The sequence below is a fragment of the Tigriopus californicus genome, chromosome 8 (genome assembly GCF_007210705.1).
Source record: "Tigriopus californicus strain San Diego chromosome 8, Tcal_SD_v2.1, whole genome shotgun sequence".
Lineage (NCBI taxonomy): Eukaryota > Metazoa > Arthropoda > Copepoda > Harpacticoida > Harpacticidae > Tigriopus > Tigriopus californicus.
Window position 1 is genome coordinate 4,399,458 of NC_081447.1, and position 19,118 is coordinate 4,418,575.

At 41.9% G+C, this 19,118-nt stretch overlaps 1 protein-coding gene across 2 annotated transcripts in view; it reads right to left on the reverse strand.

Moving 5' to 3' along the window:
- Positions 1-17,590, reverse strand: part of LOC131885769 (uncharacterized) — a 36,754-nt gene extending 19,164 nt beyond the window's left edge. The window contains exons 1-9 of one of the 2 annotated variants that reach the window (XM_059233923.1): positions 16,968-17,589; positions 15,081-15,223; positions 14,375-14,582; positions 12,468-12,681; positions 10,739-10,931; positions 9,516-9,939; positions 8,992-9,423; positions 6,370-6,469; positions 714-955 (exon numbers count right to left, since the gene is read on the reverse strand). In XM_059233923.1, coding sequence (XP_059089906.1) covers positions 714-955; positions 6,370-6,469; positions 8,992-9,423; positions 9,516-9,939; positions 10,739-10,931; positions 12,468-12,681; positions 14,375-14,582; positions 15,081-15,116 — 1,849 coding nt within the window. In that variant the 5' untranslated portion in view covers positions 15,117-15,223; positions 16,968-17,589. Of the gene's footprint in view, positions 1-713; positions 956-6,369; positions 6,470-8,991; positions 9,424-9,515; positions 9,940-10,738; positions 10,932-12,467; positions 12,682-14,374; positions 14,583-15,080; positions 15,224-16,967 lie in introns of both variants that reach the window. The other variant, XM_059233924.1, reaches the window with a different exon arrangement.
- Positions 17,591-19,118: the final 1,528 nt, after the last annotated feature.

Genomic DNA, 19,118 nt, shown 5'->3' on the forward strand with positions numbered 1-19,118 from the left:
TTTCAGCATTTAACTCGGACGAGGCTTGTCGCTTTTGGTTATCATTGATTCTTGGTCGGTCTAACCAAGTACATAGCTAACATCCTAAAACGTAGTTCAAGGATCAAGTGCAGTGGAAATGCGAGCGGCAAGTATAGAACAATAATTGTCGTTAGTAAAGCTTTAGCTCTTTCCCTCAATATTCCTATACGTACGTATGTGTAGAGTTTAATTGAAGCTTCAATTTGAAGGCTAATCTCAAAACTTTCATATACAATTCAATTCCAGACAACTTCCTTGTACCTAAAAAACGTTGGTTTTCAATTCATACTAACAAGAATACTTCAGATACCATGGCGCATTGTTCATTCACAAAAAGTTCATCTAACTAGTAACGAGTCTCGAATGTCTCGAGACATGTTCTCTCCATTGAATATCGATGACCAGTCTGGGAACCGTTCCCAGGAGGTAACCGAGTTTTTGCTTTACAATATATTACGATATGGGGTATCCTACAATGAAAGCTCAAAGTAATTCTCTCATAATATGAGATCTGGATGAAAGAAAGACATTCGGGCCATGTCAAGTGTTTACTCTCAAACTTGATATTAACATAACTGTATGTCCGAGACTAACTTACGATGGAACAATATTACATGATCGGAACAGATGTAGCAGAGTTGTATACGTAAACTGAGAGGAACAATGATATTTCATCGGTGAACAGTACTCACTGCGAACTTTACGCATTCCTCCTGCTTGAGCCCCAGAAGTGTCCACATGGTCAACCACAATGCGGATAGCCTCATGTTGTTGTTGTTGATGTTGATGTTGCTGTTGAAGGTGTTGTGGGTGTGGTGGTAGAGGCTTTTGTTGTTGGGGATGATGTGAGCTTCTTTCCATGGAATGAAACCTCCGAGAGGCTTCTTCGTCCACGAAGCGATCTCGAACTTGTCCCAAGGCCGCTGAGTCAGAACTATCGAGGAATGCAAACAATAATCGAATTATCTCGCTCCAAAAAAGCGAACCCGCAACAAAAGTCAATAATCGTTTTCTATTAATTTCAGCCTCCAGTTTCGAGCAAACAAGAAAAGTCATTAGGATGAAAATGGATTTGGAGAAGTTGGGCAAAAGAGAGGAAAAATCTGGACCCTAAATTGGAAACGAGTTGAAGGAAGCAAATCTACTTTCGCATTTTTTCCTGACGTGGTTATTGCCTCGCCAGAAATAAATGAATGGAACACCCTCGTTTCGAAGGCTTGAGCACAAAAAGCCAACAACCATGGCCTCTCTATTCTTGCCCAAGGAACCCAGGAACCAAAATACCGGCTAGGGAGCCCAGAAAGCACCAAAAAATGATGAACAATTGCCCTTGAACCGAAGTTTTCAGCACCCGAGCTGAGAAAGGAAATGAAACTCTGTTGGTGGGTAAGACCTCAACATGCTTAGCACATGAGTCGGGACTAGAAGATTAGAGTAGGTGTTGTGGTACCCTAAAACTACCTGCAAGGCCAAGTTGAGAGGAAAAAAGAGAGCTCTCAATGATGAGCTGTGGTCCCAAAAATGGACCAGAAAGTTCCCTTGTTCAGTAAGTCAAGCATGGTAAGAGAAAAGGTAATCATCCTGGGACTCTTGGGAAGGCCGTAAAAAGGCCCTTAGAGAACGGAAGAGTTTGAGCCATCATACTCCTGGTCCTCAAATTAGCCTTTCTGACAAACGCGTTCATTCTTTCGTTTGACGTTCGTCTCAAAGGTTAGGTTTCCTAAGATCAACCCACTTTTCCTACACCACCCTATTTCGAGGGCATCTTTTCGTGGAATTGAAATAAAGTTTATGCGTCGAAGAACCTTGGGAATACTCTTACTGTATTACATAGAAGGCCAACAAGGCCAACGATCCCTTTCGTCTCTCACTTCGAGAGCTTTCTTCACCTTGTTGGGCCCAATTTGAGTTGTGGCCACCAATTTCACTCAAGGCTTTACAGTCTCCGTTTGAGACACATTCCTCTTGTGTGAGCAACTGTTGTTGTGGCTGTTGTTGTTTTTCAACCCAATGGCCTTTTTTCTCGCTTCACATTGGCCTTCTCTTTTTGGGCTCAGTGCATGGCTCTCCCAATATGTGGACCGTAAATAAGGCTCGAGTTCCAAACCTCGTAACAATCTTGAAGAAATGAGACACTCCAAAGAGATTCTTTGTCTGGGTCGTGGAATTTGAAAGAATGACACGTTTGGGTGATAACAATCTAAATACAAAACGACCTTTTTTATACACTATGTACTACATACAGAGAATGCAAATCGTGCCCCAAAGGAGGGAAGGTGTTATCGTCTGACCCAGGCCCCAATTGTGTCCATGTCAAATTGCCAACTGGAAGTAGTTTACTTTAAGAATAGACAGTGACAGGCTCTTAAAACTTGCCCTGAAACCCTCATTGAACTCAAAAACTCTCTTGGCCCTAAAAATGGCACCTTCTCAAGGGATTCGGTTGTCGGGAAATTCTAAGAAATCCCAAACGAAGCTGCCATCCTCCGTCAGACTTCATCGCCCCAAGAAGTTGTGCCATGTACCTTTGACATTTTCGCCACAAAAGGGCGAAAATTGCAGAATGTGTCAAAAAGAGATCGAAATTCGTAACTCGAGGAAGAGGAGCAGCATTCCATAATTGCAATTTTGCGAGCACTTTTGCGCCAAACAACAACAACAACAACAACAACAACAACAACGAATGCAATACGAGCAACAAGAGCAACGTATGTTGTGAGATCAAGCTGAAAGTGAAACTCTAATCGTGAATGAATTCTCAGAATTGTCTGTCTGGCGTTGATCAAAAAATAATATGCCGGACTTGATTCCTTTGATGCACAAAATGACATGGAACAGTTACTTTGGAGAGATGAATATCGAGCTGAGGGATTACTCATCCTTTTGTCTGGATCATTTTAAAAAGAGCAATGTTCACTATCATGCCTTTTAGACGAACCATGAAAGTTTTCGTTTTCGTCGTTCTCGTCTTAGACTGGTCTTCTTCGAAAACCTTGCATTACAGCAACTCACTTCCCCCAAAAAACGATTTTTCATAACAGGGTTGAATTTCAATCGATTTTCACTCGAATTTATTTGAGAAGGTCTTGCATTGCTCGGTTCAGCCCGCATATGTACATAAACCATGCTTTGTCAGAGCAGTGCTTAAATGAGGACAATTGGAAATGACTTTAAGTGGAGCTATTTTATTTCTCGAAAGTTGAATGAACTGGCATTGTGCTCTGTTGGAAGGTTTGGCTAAAAGGACTATCAATTCTCAGTGCTAAATTGGCCAGGCTCTTAAGCCAATTATCCTGTCCCAAAGCAAGACTGCGTACTTTCCGGATCGGTTCAATAATTGGATATTGAAGCTTCAAACCTCTTATTCGAAGTAAAATTGATAATCAATATTCCCGAGGTAAAACCGTCGTCAAAATAATTCAAGGTCCGTCAGAACCATGAATTCGATAACGGCTAGCACAACGACCCACCAAAAGGAATAGTTTTGGTCTGTGAATAAATTTGACCGTCAAAGACAACTCAAAAATAGTAGGCAGATGAATTTGGAATCACGGGGATATTTGGTAAAAACTGTCATGCTTTTTTTGTGGCCAAATATGAAGCCCACTAACGTTTGTGTGCTCAAGAACCTAACTAGTGCTGAGGATTCAAATATGAATGCATTTGCCAAATTTAGAGTCCCGTAGATGAAGGTTGAAAGTCAAACAATCTGCAAAATGAAAGTGATCGTGGCTCTTTGTTTGACCATTGAATTGAGCTCGCGCGTTTAACGATGACATTCTTTCCTTACTTATTTGATATAACATTCAAACAATACATTTCATTGATGACAATAAATTTGAATTACTCTCACAAAAGGTTATACTTATTACGTTTGCGTCAGTACGGATAAAACTCAGTCTACAGTATACCTAAATTAGTTATACCCAATGAAACTCCCAGGAAATGTCAAACGTGTCTCACACACCAATTTAGGGGTTGCCTAGCACATATTTAGTACCTAGTTATAAAATCTTAAGCCCACTTTCCAAACCCAATACGTGTTGATTTTATTGCCTTACATGAAACATTTCCTCGCTCTTCCATTTACATTCAATGGGAGTTGTTAAAAGAATGCAAAACAGGATCTAGGAAATTGCTCGAGGAGCTGCTACTTAGTTTAAGTTATGTGCATCGGGCTCTTTTAATATGAAAGAACACGTTGACAAACGACAACTTGTCCCAGAGAGTGATCTACGTTTGTCTTCTACAACAAATACTAAGCATCAATTTGGTTGCCAAAGTTTTGTCATTCATTATGCAAATTCGGACCAAAAATCATCAATTTCAAATCCGGTCTCTATTCATCATCGTCTTGGTTCAATCACTTCAATTTGACCACCAGATAATGAGAGAAAGAGTTGGATTGCCACCACCGGAGTTCTGTTACTGAAAACTACGAAATATTGGCAAACATCTACATGCAAATACGGCAAAAGAGGTTTCAAAGAGACATAAAATGTTAAAGTAGAGTAGAACTAGCTTTTGTTACGTTACGCGTATGTGGTGCCAGACTAGACGCTTTTTTTTCTAGCTCATATCTTTGTCAATAATGCAAGAAATCGCTCCTGATTTCAAATCATTTTTGTCTGGAATTCATTTTTAAACCGAAAAGACCTTCATTGACCGTCTTTTATGCTGCTAGATGCACTTCAATTGTCCGTATTTTCAATTTTCAAGCTTTTTTGTGACGTAATCCCGACCATATTTAAGCCTTTAAGGCGAAACATACTACTTGACAAAGCATCTCGTCAATAAGCTAATGAAGTTGTGGGCTTATGAAATGGTCCAAAGCCGTGCAGGTAATCTAAGAATAGAATTATGCACACGCAATAGCGCCTATCCATTTCGTAGTTTAACTTTATTCTTTGTAAATAGAGTTGCTTTCTTTCCAGGTTACTGGCACTTCAATTTTGCTCCGAAACAGGACACTTGAATCTCTTATTCAAGGAGAAATAATACCACTTGTTTTGAGTTTGTAATGGAATACTCCAGTCTTATGAGTTTACATTTGCAAACAAACGGAGGTTGATATTTGTGTGGACTTTCCGCTTCACCGCTTGACCACATCATTGAATCAAACAAATTGTTTATTATAAGGTATGAACCAGTGGAAAACGGACGGGGATGCTAGCATTGAAAATTAACATTTTAGAGGTGAGCGCATGTTTAGCGTTTTCCTTTTACATGAGACTGATCGCAAGTCCTTTCAATTAAGTTTTTTAACCTTAAGCTTGCTAATAGAATTGAATCAAAAGCTATGCCCTCTAAAAGAGCAGTACATAACCAGGCACACAATGAATGAATTTTGAGGCAGTTGTTTCTGTTAGGAGGTCTAGGCCAAACTATTCATTCTGTGTGGAGTTATTAGTGCTGGGGCGAGTCCAGACTCGAGTCCGAGTGCACTCGAGTCTTTTACTCAATTTTGGAGAAATTGGTTGAATTCGAATCCGGACTCGTCAAAAAAATACTGTTTTCCTTTTAACTTCGTCAAAAAAATTGCCTTTTCTTCGTCATGAATCGACCATGAAAGATAGCAGCCTTTGAATGCTGATTTCATTAGCCTTGCTTAGCTTCATGAAAACAAGATGACTTTTTTTGTTCGACTTCAGTCCAGTAAAAGACTAAAGTCCGACAAAAAGTCAGAAAATCAAAGAAGTCGCACGACTCTAACTTCTGCTGGACGAAGAGCTATGTACTGAGTTTGAGAGGACATTGATTTTGACCCAGCTGTTTGATTAGGCTAAAAGTTGAAACATTCAATTGTAGCGATCTTTGGCCAGTCTCATTTGATCTTAGAAATCTTACAACTTTGATATAATTATACACGTACATTTTGACATTTTGAACCTAGAGATGCCTGAGAGTCGCAATAGAGGCTAATATTTAAAAGCTCTACTACGTGGCCAACATTTGATTTAGGTTTTCAATCACTCAGATTTTACCTTTCATTTTTTCCTGCACTTTATTCATTATCCATCGCTCACTTTCTTTTGGTGATTTGGCAATTCAATGAACCGAACTATCGCTTTTAACTTTGTAACTTTGTCACCCATCCAAAGGCAACCGAGCATTTTCAAACTAAAATACTCAGTTATTCCCCCCGCTTGTAATAATTTCCAGCATTGGGTGGGAACAATTTGTACTTATGTATATAAAAAATGCATCCGGCCTCTGGAGTGCCCTTTGGAGTTTCATTGTTCATTGTCAACTAAGCCCCTCCTAACTCAACGTGGTTTTCGTACAGTGGTACGGTATATTGAGATGAGCGTTTGTGCACCTTCAACGCCGCCAGAATAAGCTGCTTACCATGCCGATTCAAAGGAGGATCTTCTTTCTTCTGAAGGTTTGCCGATGCCCAAAAAATCCCCACCGAGATAGTCTTGGGAGACCGACGAGGTGCTTCCATCTGAAAAGAAGACCAAGCGTGTGTACTCAGATGAGAGTCCGGGGAATACAGCTGTCGGAGTGTTCCCCGACCCTTCTCAATTGGAAAATATGAGAGGTTCCAAGCAACTCGAATATTTCTGTATGGAAGCGAGAGTGCTGCAGCAATCCAAACCAACAGCAATCGTGATGGGGAGAGGCAAATCATTTAATTATAACAAGAGGATAGAATGGAGAACGGAGGAAAAACAGAGTAATCCTTCCTTCTCTGGCTCGAGAGACACAGAGACAGAGACACGCAGACAGACAGAGAGAGAGAGGGTTCGATCAAAGTGGGCACATTCATCCAAAGTAATGTTTGGATAGTTGAAGAACAACGTTCGAGTGATGGCCTGATATACCAAATCAGGCCCAGAATAGTAGCCAAGAACTGCGCGTGAGTGAAAAGTATAGAAGTAGAAGTGGTAAATGTTGAAAATAGACATGCAAGGAACGCTAGAGGAAACGCTGGCTTCCACCTTCACGGCTCATCTCCACGGGATGTCGCCAAAAGGAACATTGTACGTACACTACAGAGTATATTGTAAGGCATCCCAAGTGTTAATTATCACCGCCTCCCGTTAACATGGCATGCAAAGAGAGAAAGAGAGGGATCCAACCTGGTACCAAGCCCGTCTGAGTTGACTCATAGATTTCTAGACACTGGATGTTGGACGACCGACCACTCGGCTGGTAAAACACTACAATGGATGGTCTCCTGGGAATTGATCACAAACCGGTTTATTGTACTGTTTAGCCAACCAAGTGGTCGGTCGTCCGACATCCAGCGTCTAGAAATCTATGGTTGACTGTTTTGTTTTTAAGATCACGATACGATACTGAAGCTTTATAATGCAAACGTAAGGAGCAGTCTTAGTTGTTTCTGGCCAGCTGTACCACTGTCCTACTCTACACTTTTACATTTGATGGTAATTTGTATGGTTTTGTAGCAAGATACATGTGATACCCTCAGGATGAAGTGAGTTTGGAGGAAATAACGGTAACGGTAGATTCTTTCCTTCATGTTCCACCTTCATGGTCGGATAGGCCTTTAGATTCTAACACCTCAAGGGACCTTGAAGAGAGGACCTCTCACCCTAAGGCAACGAACCTGTTAACACATCATTTCTTCAACCATTGCCACGCCCCAGGAACGGCAGACATTGTTGCGAATGTCCCCGTCCCTTGCCAAAAAATAATGATATGACAGGGTAGGCATTACTGCTCGAAAAGAGGCGAGTGGAACAATCGTGGGCGCCGCTTAAGCACTTTTTTTCAAAGAGACCCATCCCCGAGATCAACAGCCAACTTCTCAAAATCTGTTCCCCTAATCCTCCAAAAGCCTTGAGGATCAGAGCTGTCTTCATGTGCTCTCACAGAAGGAGAGGGAGAGAGTCGCCTTTCCTGCCCCTGTCGTTCGATGTTTTTGAGGTGTGATCAAATTTTCAGTAAAAAGGACCCTTCCTTTCGTGGAGCCTCAAACCAATAACAGCTCCGAGAACACGCGAGTACGTAAAGGCTTTGGAAGGGAGTTGGCGTTGACTTGAGAGCATTAGAGACTGATGGTTGGTGTGTGAGTGTATGAATGTATGTGAGCAGCAAGGTCACGATCGGGTTCCAGCCAAAAGCCAATTTTATTAATGACAATCTCTTCTCCCCCGCCTCTCTCTCTCTCTCTCTCACACACACACACACTCTACTCTTGTCTTCGAAAGAACAAAAGGCAGGAGGACTAACCTACTCGAACAAGTGCTTTTACAGTCGAAGAGGAACACAAGGGAGGCTGCAGGTTTTCTTCTCTCATCTCTTGTTGGTGGCCTCAATGAGGCCTAACAAAGCAAGTGAAGCTCATCAAACCCAAAAAAGTCCTGACGTTTACATACGTGTACATATACGAACAACAAGGAGAAAAGCACTGTTCTATATGAAGAGCTCTGTAAAGGCATGGCGGGAGATGAAGGGCCTAAAAAGTCCTCGACAACTCGAAAACTTCCGTCACATTCCCCGAGGAAGCTCGACGACAAGGTACAAGAGCAACTACAATCAGGTTCCATTTGAATCGCTTTCTCACCTGGTGGAAACATGTTGGATGTTTTTTTTTGCCCGTTGCCACTCTATTCATGTGGCCACAATGTGTTTCCAAATTTCGTGTGATGGAAAAATATCAAGCATTGATTGTGCCTTTCTTCAAAGGAGTTTACCACAAAAGCTTTGGGAGTCAAAGGAAACCCCGCAACCATGAATTTCTTTCTCCCATCTATCCGTCAAAGAATGAAACTAGCTAGAGAGAGTCTTATGTCTGAAGTGAAGGCCTTTTACCCGCTCAAGTGGAATTGAAAGTGGATTGGTTGAAGCGAGGTAAATTTGTACGGATACGAATGACTAACAGTCTCGCTGGTAGCATGCAAATCCACAATAGTTAGTAGGAAACGTAGCAATTACAAACACAAGTGCCAGGTCTTTGCATCAACAAGTGGAGGATCCAAGTGAGCCTCGTTTACTTACACCTGACATTGCTGTAGCTACTGCTGGTGTGTCGTCGTCGTCGACGGGCATTGTTTTGCCAATCTCGGGCAGCAACAATGGCCAAAGCATGGGCCGAGGACAGGTCCTCGCCCGAGCTTTCAGAGTTGAACATCTTATCTTTACTGAAGATGATCTGTGATCGCTGCTTGGGCGGTTGGTGCGACGGCGATTGCGGCTGTTGTTGTGAGTAAAATGCCGAGGCATTGATTTTTGGGCACGAGCTCAGGCGTCCCCTGGCAGCTATGCCTCGTGTGGAAATAACATTCATCATATCATTGCCATTGGCCTCACCTCCTGGACCTCGGCTACGAGGAACAGCCATGGAGCACCGACGACCCATGTTCGCGCCGCCACCACCACCAGGAGGACCACCTCCCATGGGATCATTATCCATTAAGGCATTGAGATTGTCTGGCGAGAGGGAAACAAGAGAAGGGAGACATGGTTATTGTTAGAGCTTAACACATTAGAACCGTTTGAATGGGTCTGCGTTGAGAACTTACTGTCACTCGGCCTGCGGGAGGTCACACGCCCACTGGGTCGGGGGGAGGATGAAAGCACCTGTTGTGGCTGATGGGCTGATGCGACCCGGCCGCCATCGAACGAGCCTTTCTTCTTAGTACTGGCGGGGGCGACCTGTGCCAGTGAGCCTGGAGCCGCCGAGGCAGCCGCATTTTGATTATTGGCTGCTTGTAAAGCTGCGATGGCAGCGGCATTTCCGGTGCTGTGTCGTCGAGCCTGAGGCACTTGTGGGACCATGAGACCTCCTCCTGAGGCCACGTCGAAAGATTCGTGCTTCATGTCCACACGCTTTGTACCATTGCCTTGTTTGGACTTCAGGTAATTGTTGCTGCTGGCTAGCAAGCTCTCATCTCGTGTGGATCGTCGTCGGGTGCAAATGGAACATACCCAGTTGTCCGGCTCAACCTGAAAGTTTCATTTTTCATTTGGATCTTTGGTTTGTAGTCAAGTCTCGACCAGAGCTTTTGTACACCAAGAGAGGAGAGCATCAGATGGTCTTTTCAATCTGAGGGGCTCTGGAGCGAAGGGATGCACAGTATCATCTCAGTGCTCAATTACTGGAGGATTTCACGGAGAGTCAGCTTGGTCCTTAATGACATGGGCCATTGAGGTGGAACCATTAATTAGATTGCCTCTAATTACAATACATTATGGCTTCATCGCCGAGCTCCTCCCGATGAAGGAAGCTCCAACGTGAATGAGCAAGATTCTTCGGCTTCTATTCTCGTTCCTTGCCTCTCCCTAGGGAGACACATCAGACAGGAGGTGTTGAATGAGGCCAAATGATGGATCACCAAAGTGAGGCCAATCAAGCTACATCCACCGGTCATTGATGGACTTGAACTTGCCTTGGTCAGACGACGAAAACGATTAATGCCTACCGTCCGTGTTCAAGAGCAGAAGAAGTAATGAAGCCAAGAAGGAAGGAAGCAACCAAGCAAGCATTGATCTATCCAATGAGTTCATCATTTAGCCCTGCTCAAAGAATGGCTGATGCCTCTCCTGATAGGTTTTGCTGACCTCGCGGAAATTTATTCCTCGCCAAGCGCCATACGATGTTGTTACATGGAAATGAGTTCCCAACTCAGCGTATTCCACCAAAGGCCTTGTGGCCTGATGCTTGCTAACATTTGGCTAAGTTCAAGGATAGAATCTGAGCTGAAAATGCCTTGTCTCCTGGAAATATCCTACTCGTTCATCTTACTTTGGCTTGACTCGGATGATTATCGTCGTTATAGGACACACTGCAGTCTTCACACACGGGCATAATGCATGTGGAGCAGACCTTGAAAAACTCCTCATTCCCGAAGACCTTCATGCATACTTTGCACTTGGATGAGTCTCCACTGCCTCCACCAGAAACGGCGGAAGTGGCATTCGTGCCATCTGATTTGGCGCTGCAATGGAAAGAGATAAGTTGGAATTGATTTGAAATGAATGGAATAAGCATATGGTATAACCATAGGTTCTACTCCTGGTTTCCTTGGGATCTTTGTTCGCTCATTCCATTATTCATTCTAATACCCCCAAGAGCCATCAATTCCGCAAATTAATTGGAATTCAGCAGGATGGCAGTGTTTTTGGGACCCCCTAAGAAGCTCCCTTTTCCCGTGGAGATGATGTTGAAGATGTAAGAGAGAAAATGAAGAATAAGGAGACGGCATAAGAGAAAAAAGACACTAGGGGCCAAAGGCCCTAGGAACAATATGAGAGGAAAAAAATGGTAAGCTGATTAAGACTGGCAGAGATGGGTAAATAAGGTAAAGGGGGAATCATGCAATCAGAAATCCAAGATTGGCCAACAGATGAAAGAGGCTTAATGTAGTTCCAATATCATCAAAAGAAAGTTAGTCACTCTCAGACGTTCCAATCATTTTGGTTCACTTGAGAACACAAAATGTATCTATTTTCAACATTGTTCCTAGTACATTTCTGGCCTTTTGAACCAAGAGGCTGTTGCCAAGCAATCCTGCCCCTCCCTCCGGAATGAACTGCCAGATTTATGCCAGATGTCTATGAGTATCAATCAATGAGAGGCAAAGAACTAATATCAGCATAAACAATGGTTATAATGGAACGGAGAAGGTCAACAGCGCACAAAACGAACAAAGGTTTGGCTTTCCTATTCATGCAGTACAAGAAACGTGGCACATGGAATTGTTCTGGGAAGGCTAAATAAGTGTTAGCACTTAGTTTAGTTACACTAAGGAACCCTTGGTTTGCGTCTGGTTTTTGCAAGTTCCTTGAACAACTCTACTTAGGGTTACTGAGGTCGTTAATAACCTCCTTCACGGTTCATTATCATCAAGCAAAAACGAAGGTCGGACCGCCGAAACTGTGGTCACTAGAAGAGTATGAAGATAAAGTATGCTGGCTTTTTCTCGTTCTCTTTTGGGTATGAAGTACGTATATCTTTAATCTTCAGGAAATAATCAAACGGACTATCCAGTGAGTTATTTTTGCCATTACTCTGGAATGACAGTAGAGATTATGCATAAGAGATTGCATTCCGTATGAGTACATCGCTGCCTCCAAATGTAGTATGTCGATATCTCGAAGTTATTCTGAGATGATAATCTCCCTTCATTGGTCATTATCAGTATAATTTCCTTACGAAACAATGATTTTGGCGATAGCTCCAAAAAAAAAAGCACGCCGAAAATAAGTCCATGAGTTTGGGGTTCCAACTAATGCCAAAATTCCTGCTCGAAATGAGAAAGGGAATAAGTAACTATTGGTCTCTACCCCAAGATCCAAGTCTGGCGACCATGTCCCTCCTATTTGAGACATGGGATGGTTGAAAGGCTGCTTCCCAGTCCATTTAATCTATCTCGTTTCTCGCCCTTCAATATTTTATGGTCTTTAAATTTGACTGAAGTTCCAAGATCAAGGCCGCATTGAGTTTCTGTTCCCAGGTGATAATCATAACTTACTTGGTGTTCGACTCCTCAGTACCGCTGGCCTCACCCACAAGAGAGGGTGGGGTGGTGGTGGTGGGCGTGGCAATGGATGACTTGCGGATGGATGTGGTATCCGTTGAGCTAGCCGACTTCCATAACGTGGTGGCCGAGGAATTCCTTTGAAATGTGGGCACAGAGGCTGTGGTGATTGGTTGGCATGATCCAGATCCCGGAGTCAACTTGGTTACTACAAAGAGGCAATTCTTACGGTTATTCTGATGTGTTTGTGATGGAAAATAGTTCGTGGAACTTCAAGCCCTGAGGAAATCTAGATTGGATTAAGTATGCAGGCAATGGGAATCGATTTAGGTAACGTACAACTCAATAACCCATATGAAGTGGCTCTTGAGCTCCTCAACTCCAAATAGCGTTTTGGCTCAAGTTTTCATATCGGGAATACAATGAAACATGAGGGTATTGACACCACGAACTAATTTCAAGTTTGTGTTAGTCAGAGATCAATCAGCAGATTGAATGGTGTTCCAATAAGGGATGTCGCTTTTAAGATATAATCCTGCTCATTAGTCAATTTTTGCTGTTGTCTTGTTATGTCATTCTATACTCTATTTGCACGGTCATTTTTATATTTGATAACCACTCCTTTATACTTTATACTCTTCCTGACTTTATTTGGTTTTTGAAAAGGCTCGAAAACTTTTCTTTCACACTGTATTTCATCAGGTCAGGGTTTGATCACTTGCACTTTCCGACCCGAAAACTCTCTTTGTAGGAAGAATTTTTACTCCTATATTACATAAAGCTAAAGGCAGAAACGTTTGGGAAAGAAAAATAATATTTTTTACAATTAAAAAAAGGTCAAAAACGGCAAGGAAATTAACAAAACCACACTCTAATTGAAAACTTGTCCTACCTCCCAATATATAGTTGATAGTCGACTTCAATCAGAGAAGGTTTGACATAATCAACGAAAGAAAAGGGATGAGTTTGGATGTGCAAAAGAATGTTTCCATCACCAATGTTCAATGTATCACAATGATTTACGTGCAATGAAAAACGAAATAATTAAGACATTGTTTGGGGGCTTTTCATTTAATAACCTATGACTCTAATCGTCCTTTTGGTCCCCAATTTCTTTAAATTGAGCTAAACATTAAAGTCATTAACAATTCCAGTTAACTTTGAGTTAGAAAGTTTGGTTTGGTCATGATTTTCTCAAAGCGTTTGACATTCCTTGATGTTTGCTCTGTTGAAGTGGTTGCAATTCTTAAAACCATGTAAAATATCATTATAATTTAGATTCACTAGTTATCAAGTCTTTTTTTCCTGCTATTATGGAAAAGGCAATCTTTAATCAATTTAACAGTTCCTTTGACGGCGTCCAATGACGCAAAATATGAAGATACTCGTATGTGCTAAAAATGAAATGACTCTCAGTCTTTGAGTCAATTGAAAATGGTGAGAACTGCACCAACATACGTAAGTGTTTCATGAGTCATTACCTAGTAACAAATTATTGTTTTTTTGGGCACGTCCACATCTTTGGAGATGTCCAACTATCCTGACTTCATTTGTGAAAGCAAACGGGATTATTTAAAAGGAAAATAACGTGTTCCTTTGAAGGGGTGAAGACTTGACGGTCAAAGGTATGTAGCCATTTTAGGCCAAGATAGAGAAAAGAATCAAATTGAATAGCCTATAAAAGATACTTGGCTAAAGTACGAGACTAAAAGTCGCTCGTTCTTCAAAAATCCTGCTCAAACGGTAAATACTAACCCTCAGGGACTTCACAAAAGTTGCTCATTTCTCTCTCATAGTGATGGAAATACATTTTTTTTCACGCTCTATAGCCTTTGCCAACTGACATAATGATTTCTAATGCCCTCCAGGAGGATTGATCTTGTTGCCAAACCAACACTCACCAGTTTCTGTTGCCGTTTGAAATCCGGTGGAGAAAGTTTCTTTGAGCTTGTCCAAAGTTCCATCCTCGCTTCGTCCTCCAGTCTTTTTGATTTCCATTCCATAGCGTTGCCGCACGGCATTCTCTTTGCTGACCATTTCCGCTGCAGTTTTGACTTTACGCGTCCGTGGGGCCCTGGGTGTCCGAGGCCCACCTTCAGGCCCAAGCACCTGCAAATTGGGACAAGATAGTGCTCTGCATGTCAGGTTTGGGCTTTAATTTACTGGGACTTTTTTGCTTGTGTCTCCTGTTTCCCACTGGCAAATCAGAGAGGAGAGTTTGGCGCATGAGCAATCCGGTTCTGCGACTGCATAAGCGGTCCAAAAATAGTTCCAAGTGGGTAATGTTCCCAAGGAATCATCCAAGCAAAAGAGAAAAAGACAGACGATAGCTTTCGTTATGATTGAAGGGCAATTTAGTCAAAACGAGTAATCTTCCCCTGAACATGGGAATTTCCCTGTATCTGGACCGCTGAAGGTCTGGACAGCTTTCCAATGATCCTGTTCCGAAATTGAGCCATTGACAAGTCAAAGAAAGGGAACTGAAATTGCATATCATAATCAGATCTACTCGAGATTCGTCAATAACAGAAACTCCAGGATGAAGAGGGAAGGTTTTGGAGGGCTAGTCGAGAAATATCTCAAGGAGTGAGAAGCAGGATACCTTACCTTTTTAACATAATTGAACATGTCTCCGGGTATCATGCTTAGAGATTTAAAGCGAAATCAGCTGAGGATTCAATTCAGGATCGACAAATAAGCCACAAATAAGCCACAACGACCCCAAAACAAGGGCCACAGATTGTAGATCACTGGAAGCGAAAAGCAGAAAAAAGCTCTGTTAGCGCTAAAGAAAGTGTGTAGCTATTAAAAGTGTAAAGATATAGCACTATGAAAATAGTATAAAAACACAAGTCTGATTAAAAATGATATCTAAACACTGTGTGTTCCACTTAGTTTCTAAAGATCTCAATTCAGCTCATCAGAATAGGCAAATTACATTTTGTGAATTAAAGAGTTAATTCGCTCGGAAACATGAAAAAACAATTAAAAGTAAAGATTAACTGTACTGGACCCCGTTCAATGCACTTTGCATTTCTGCCAAAGCGATCAAATTATCTTTCATAAGTTTATGCTAAAGGAGTTCATCATAATATGAACATTATTGCGACCATGATTGGGTTCGATTTCTTGCGGAAGCTTTACAACATCCTATTTCAAAGCAGAAAATCCCCTTGTGATTGAACACTTTTGCGCGAACACTTAGTTTATATTTCTCGTTCCAAAAACATCGATTTAGCAATTCAAAAGTAAAGCGGTTTCACAAATTTAGATTTTATCAGCCGAGAGTGAAGAAAAAACGTTACTATCCGACGATTTTCAACCCACAGATTTATGTACCAAGGACATGCGTAGTATTATCTTGTTGAATCCAAGTTGGAGTTCCTCTGAACTTTCCCAAAACTATATTCGAAGAACAAACAGCAAATAGAGAAAACTCAGCCAACCTACTAGAGACATGACAATAAGTATTTTCAGAATTAGAAATAAAAAATACGTTGGCTCTCCTTTAGGTTTTTAAGCTTGACCAAGTCCCTTATTTTCTCTTTTGTCGGAGAAATTATTTTTGCGCCACGTTAGTCTTTCACAAGACACCTAAAGTTATCTAATTCTTTTTTCTATGCAATTGAATATTATTTCAAAAGTGTCCATTTTGACGTGACGATCTCAAAACCCTTCCCAGTATTTGATGGTTTTGAAAAGCAACCGAAAATCGGTCCCAACTTCGTGGGTGTCATTATCTTGGCAGCCTCAAGTCATCCGAGGAAATTGGTGGGCCACTTGAAAATTGTTCGATTTCAAGGCTAAAACCTTTTTTTCACCAGAAAGGGCCAGATGGATCAAATCTCACACTCTTCATTCAGTGAAATCGATATACAGTGTAGGTAGTTGCCAGCCGCAAAGTTAGATAGAAGACAAATTTGTTGCCATTTGCCAAAGTGACAAAACAGGAGCGTTACCACCCACGAGTTGGTTTCGTTTTTACTCATGATGGTAAAAATATCAAACACGTTCCGTGGCATTTTAGAAGAGCCCTTTTCTTACTGAAGGTTCGTGATGCATTTCTCGCTCTAGTTTTGGTTGTATTCAATAATTTATATTTTTACGCTCTTATCGCGAAATTCAATCAATTTTGGCGACCAAGGGTCATGCCAGTGGCCATGGACGTATTTGTAAAGGTATGAAAAGTACTAAGATATGTGTTGATAGCTTTACATTATTAATAAAAAATGACTAGGCGATATCTCCAATGGCATTAACTTGAACCATCTTAGTCTACATGAAAGAAATGAAGAAAAGTGTTGCAGGCAGTAGATTGAATGGGACAGAGGAAAGTCGTTAGAAATTCGCTTACTTTATTTCTTAGCCCAATTTTGATGGTTGATGGCCACAAAGGGTGCGTTCGTATACTCTCATGTCAAGAGGAAATCAATTATGACACTCAAGGGATAATCCTCGAGCAGAGTCCATCCGTCCGTCCGTTCAAGCACTTACCTTACAAAAGTTGTTGAAAGACTTTTCACTCAGTTCATCAGGCACAGTTTTTCTTCTTCTCAGGTTCTCAGGATGTCGAGGCCAGGGAAGGACCAAAGCACTCAAACATATTCTAGATTATCATCACCATGACCATCATGGGTACGTGTGCGATTCCAGGTCACGAATGGTAAAGGTCCAAGCCGGACTATCAACTAGCACTGATCGACTGAAGTTCTTGTTCATCTAGTGTTTGCTCCGCGGGAGACGATGATTCACAGCGTGCAACATTTTCATTGTACTAGTCCTTCTCCTCCTCCTCTTCCCTCTTCCCTGTCCTCTTGTTCCTTTTCGGTGAGTTGCAGTCTCTATTAGTGGTTGTGCAGGGATCAATCGGGTGTAGAAGGTGCGGAGGTAGTGTTCCCTATGTGAGGAACACGCCAACTTTGCTGGCATTGAATCCTCGTTCGTTCCTCAAGGTGGTTCTCCTCCCTCTTCTCTCCTCTCTCTCTCTCACACACATCAGAGCTACAAGTTTCCCTTCGCCTCCATCTCAAGGAAGGCTCAAAAGTATGCGTACTCCGGCCTTCAGGGAACCGTCCCTCGCTCCTGGCGCCAAAGATTCGTCTTCACTCCGGCCAAACGAAGCCTTTGAAGCTCTGCTGTTCCATACTGTTCCACTGGCTTGGAAGTCCTCGCTTGTCTCTCGAACCACTCGGAAACGAAGTAATAGCAGAGGGAACCTAGTTAGAGAAGTGGTGGCTGTAGAAGTGTAGCGCCGCAGGCCAACAGGCAACCTGTGGAACAACGGCGCAACAGTCTTCGTTCATTGGACTAGGACATGGGGGAAGGACGCGGAAGATCGGCCTTCACAACATGGTCTCTTTTACGAACCATCGCGTTCAAAGCGAAAGAGAGGACCACTTTCAGGGGGATGGAACCGAGGCCAGAAAAAGGGAACAAAAGTACTGAAGGTGAACAAATGGGTGGGGATAGAGTTTGGCGAGGCCTTGAGATGGAGGCCTGTTTTTCCATTTGTGAAGGTCTCTCGCACCCTGTTTGTATGTTTAATGATACTTTAAAAGTGACTTCTAGCTCAAGCACATTTCACAAAGCCATTTGCCAAAAGGTCACCATATCTTTGTCGAACTTGTAGCGCAACCACATAGAAGCAAGTAGCCTCTGAGTGTTTCCGAGCATTATTAATGACTTGTTTACACAAACACTCGGGCGAAAGCCAGACGGAAGTCATTCATCACTGGGAAGGACTTTGAGAACACTAACTTCCGGGGTTGGTAGAGGCTAACTGTATGTTCCGTTCGAAATAAAACGAGATGGCATTTCCGAATGGTGAGGGCAAAATGTCCAATTGTAACTTTTTGTCTAATTGGAGCCTGGATACCTTACTTCAAGAAAAATATACTACTGCTGCATTTATTGCTCGGCACACATTTACAATTGCAATCGGATGTGGCCCAAAGCGTGAAATTGGATTTCTTTTGATAGCTTTTACTATTTCCACGTCCTTATTTTACGTAGATTTTGAACGTTAGTGTGAATGGACAGGAGCTTCTGGTTTTATCCCAAATTGAAACATTTTCAAGTTGCCTTGTATTAAAACCTATGAAGAGTTATTAAGGTAGGCTGGTTAAGCAATTCACGAGAAAATTTTGCATGATTTGGCGCCGAAAACAGCCGCTCACATGTAAGATATTTTGCTTTTAATACATTCAAACTTGCAAATTATGTTTATGAGGATATAATTGCAATTAAAAGTACTTACAAAACTTGTTATTACTTTAAGAATTTGTTCGTTGACAAATGATTACCGTATGCATTAGTTTTTTCCTTCTGGAATGTAAATAGATGTACAAGTCCAAGTGACTGGGCAAAACGCTTGGATTAGATTGGAAATACTTCTTGGCTGGTGTTTATTATTACATCAAATTTAATTAATCGAAAAAGTTCGACTCATGGACTTGATAATACTCTTGGATTTGATTGGAAGTAGATTACTAGTTAGCAAGGCGGATACTTTGTTAGATCAAACTTTACTAATTGCAAACCTTTTCTCTCAAATCAAGTCATGGTGAGGAGTGTTTCTAGTCAATTTAAAAGGTCGTTGGAAGAGTCAGTTTTATGTTTTGGATGAGGCAAAAAACAATTATTTAG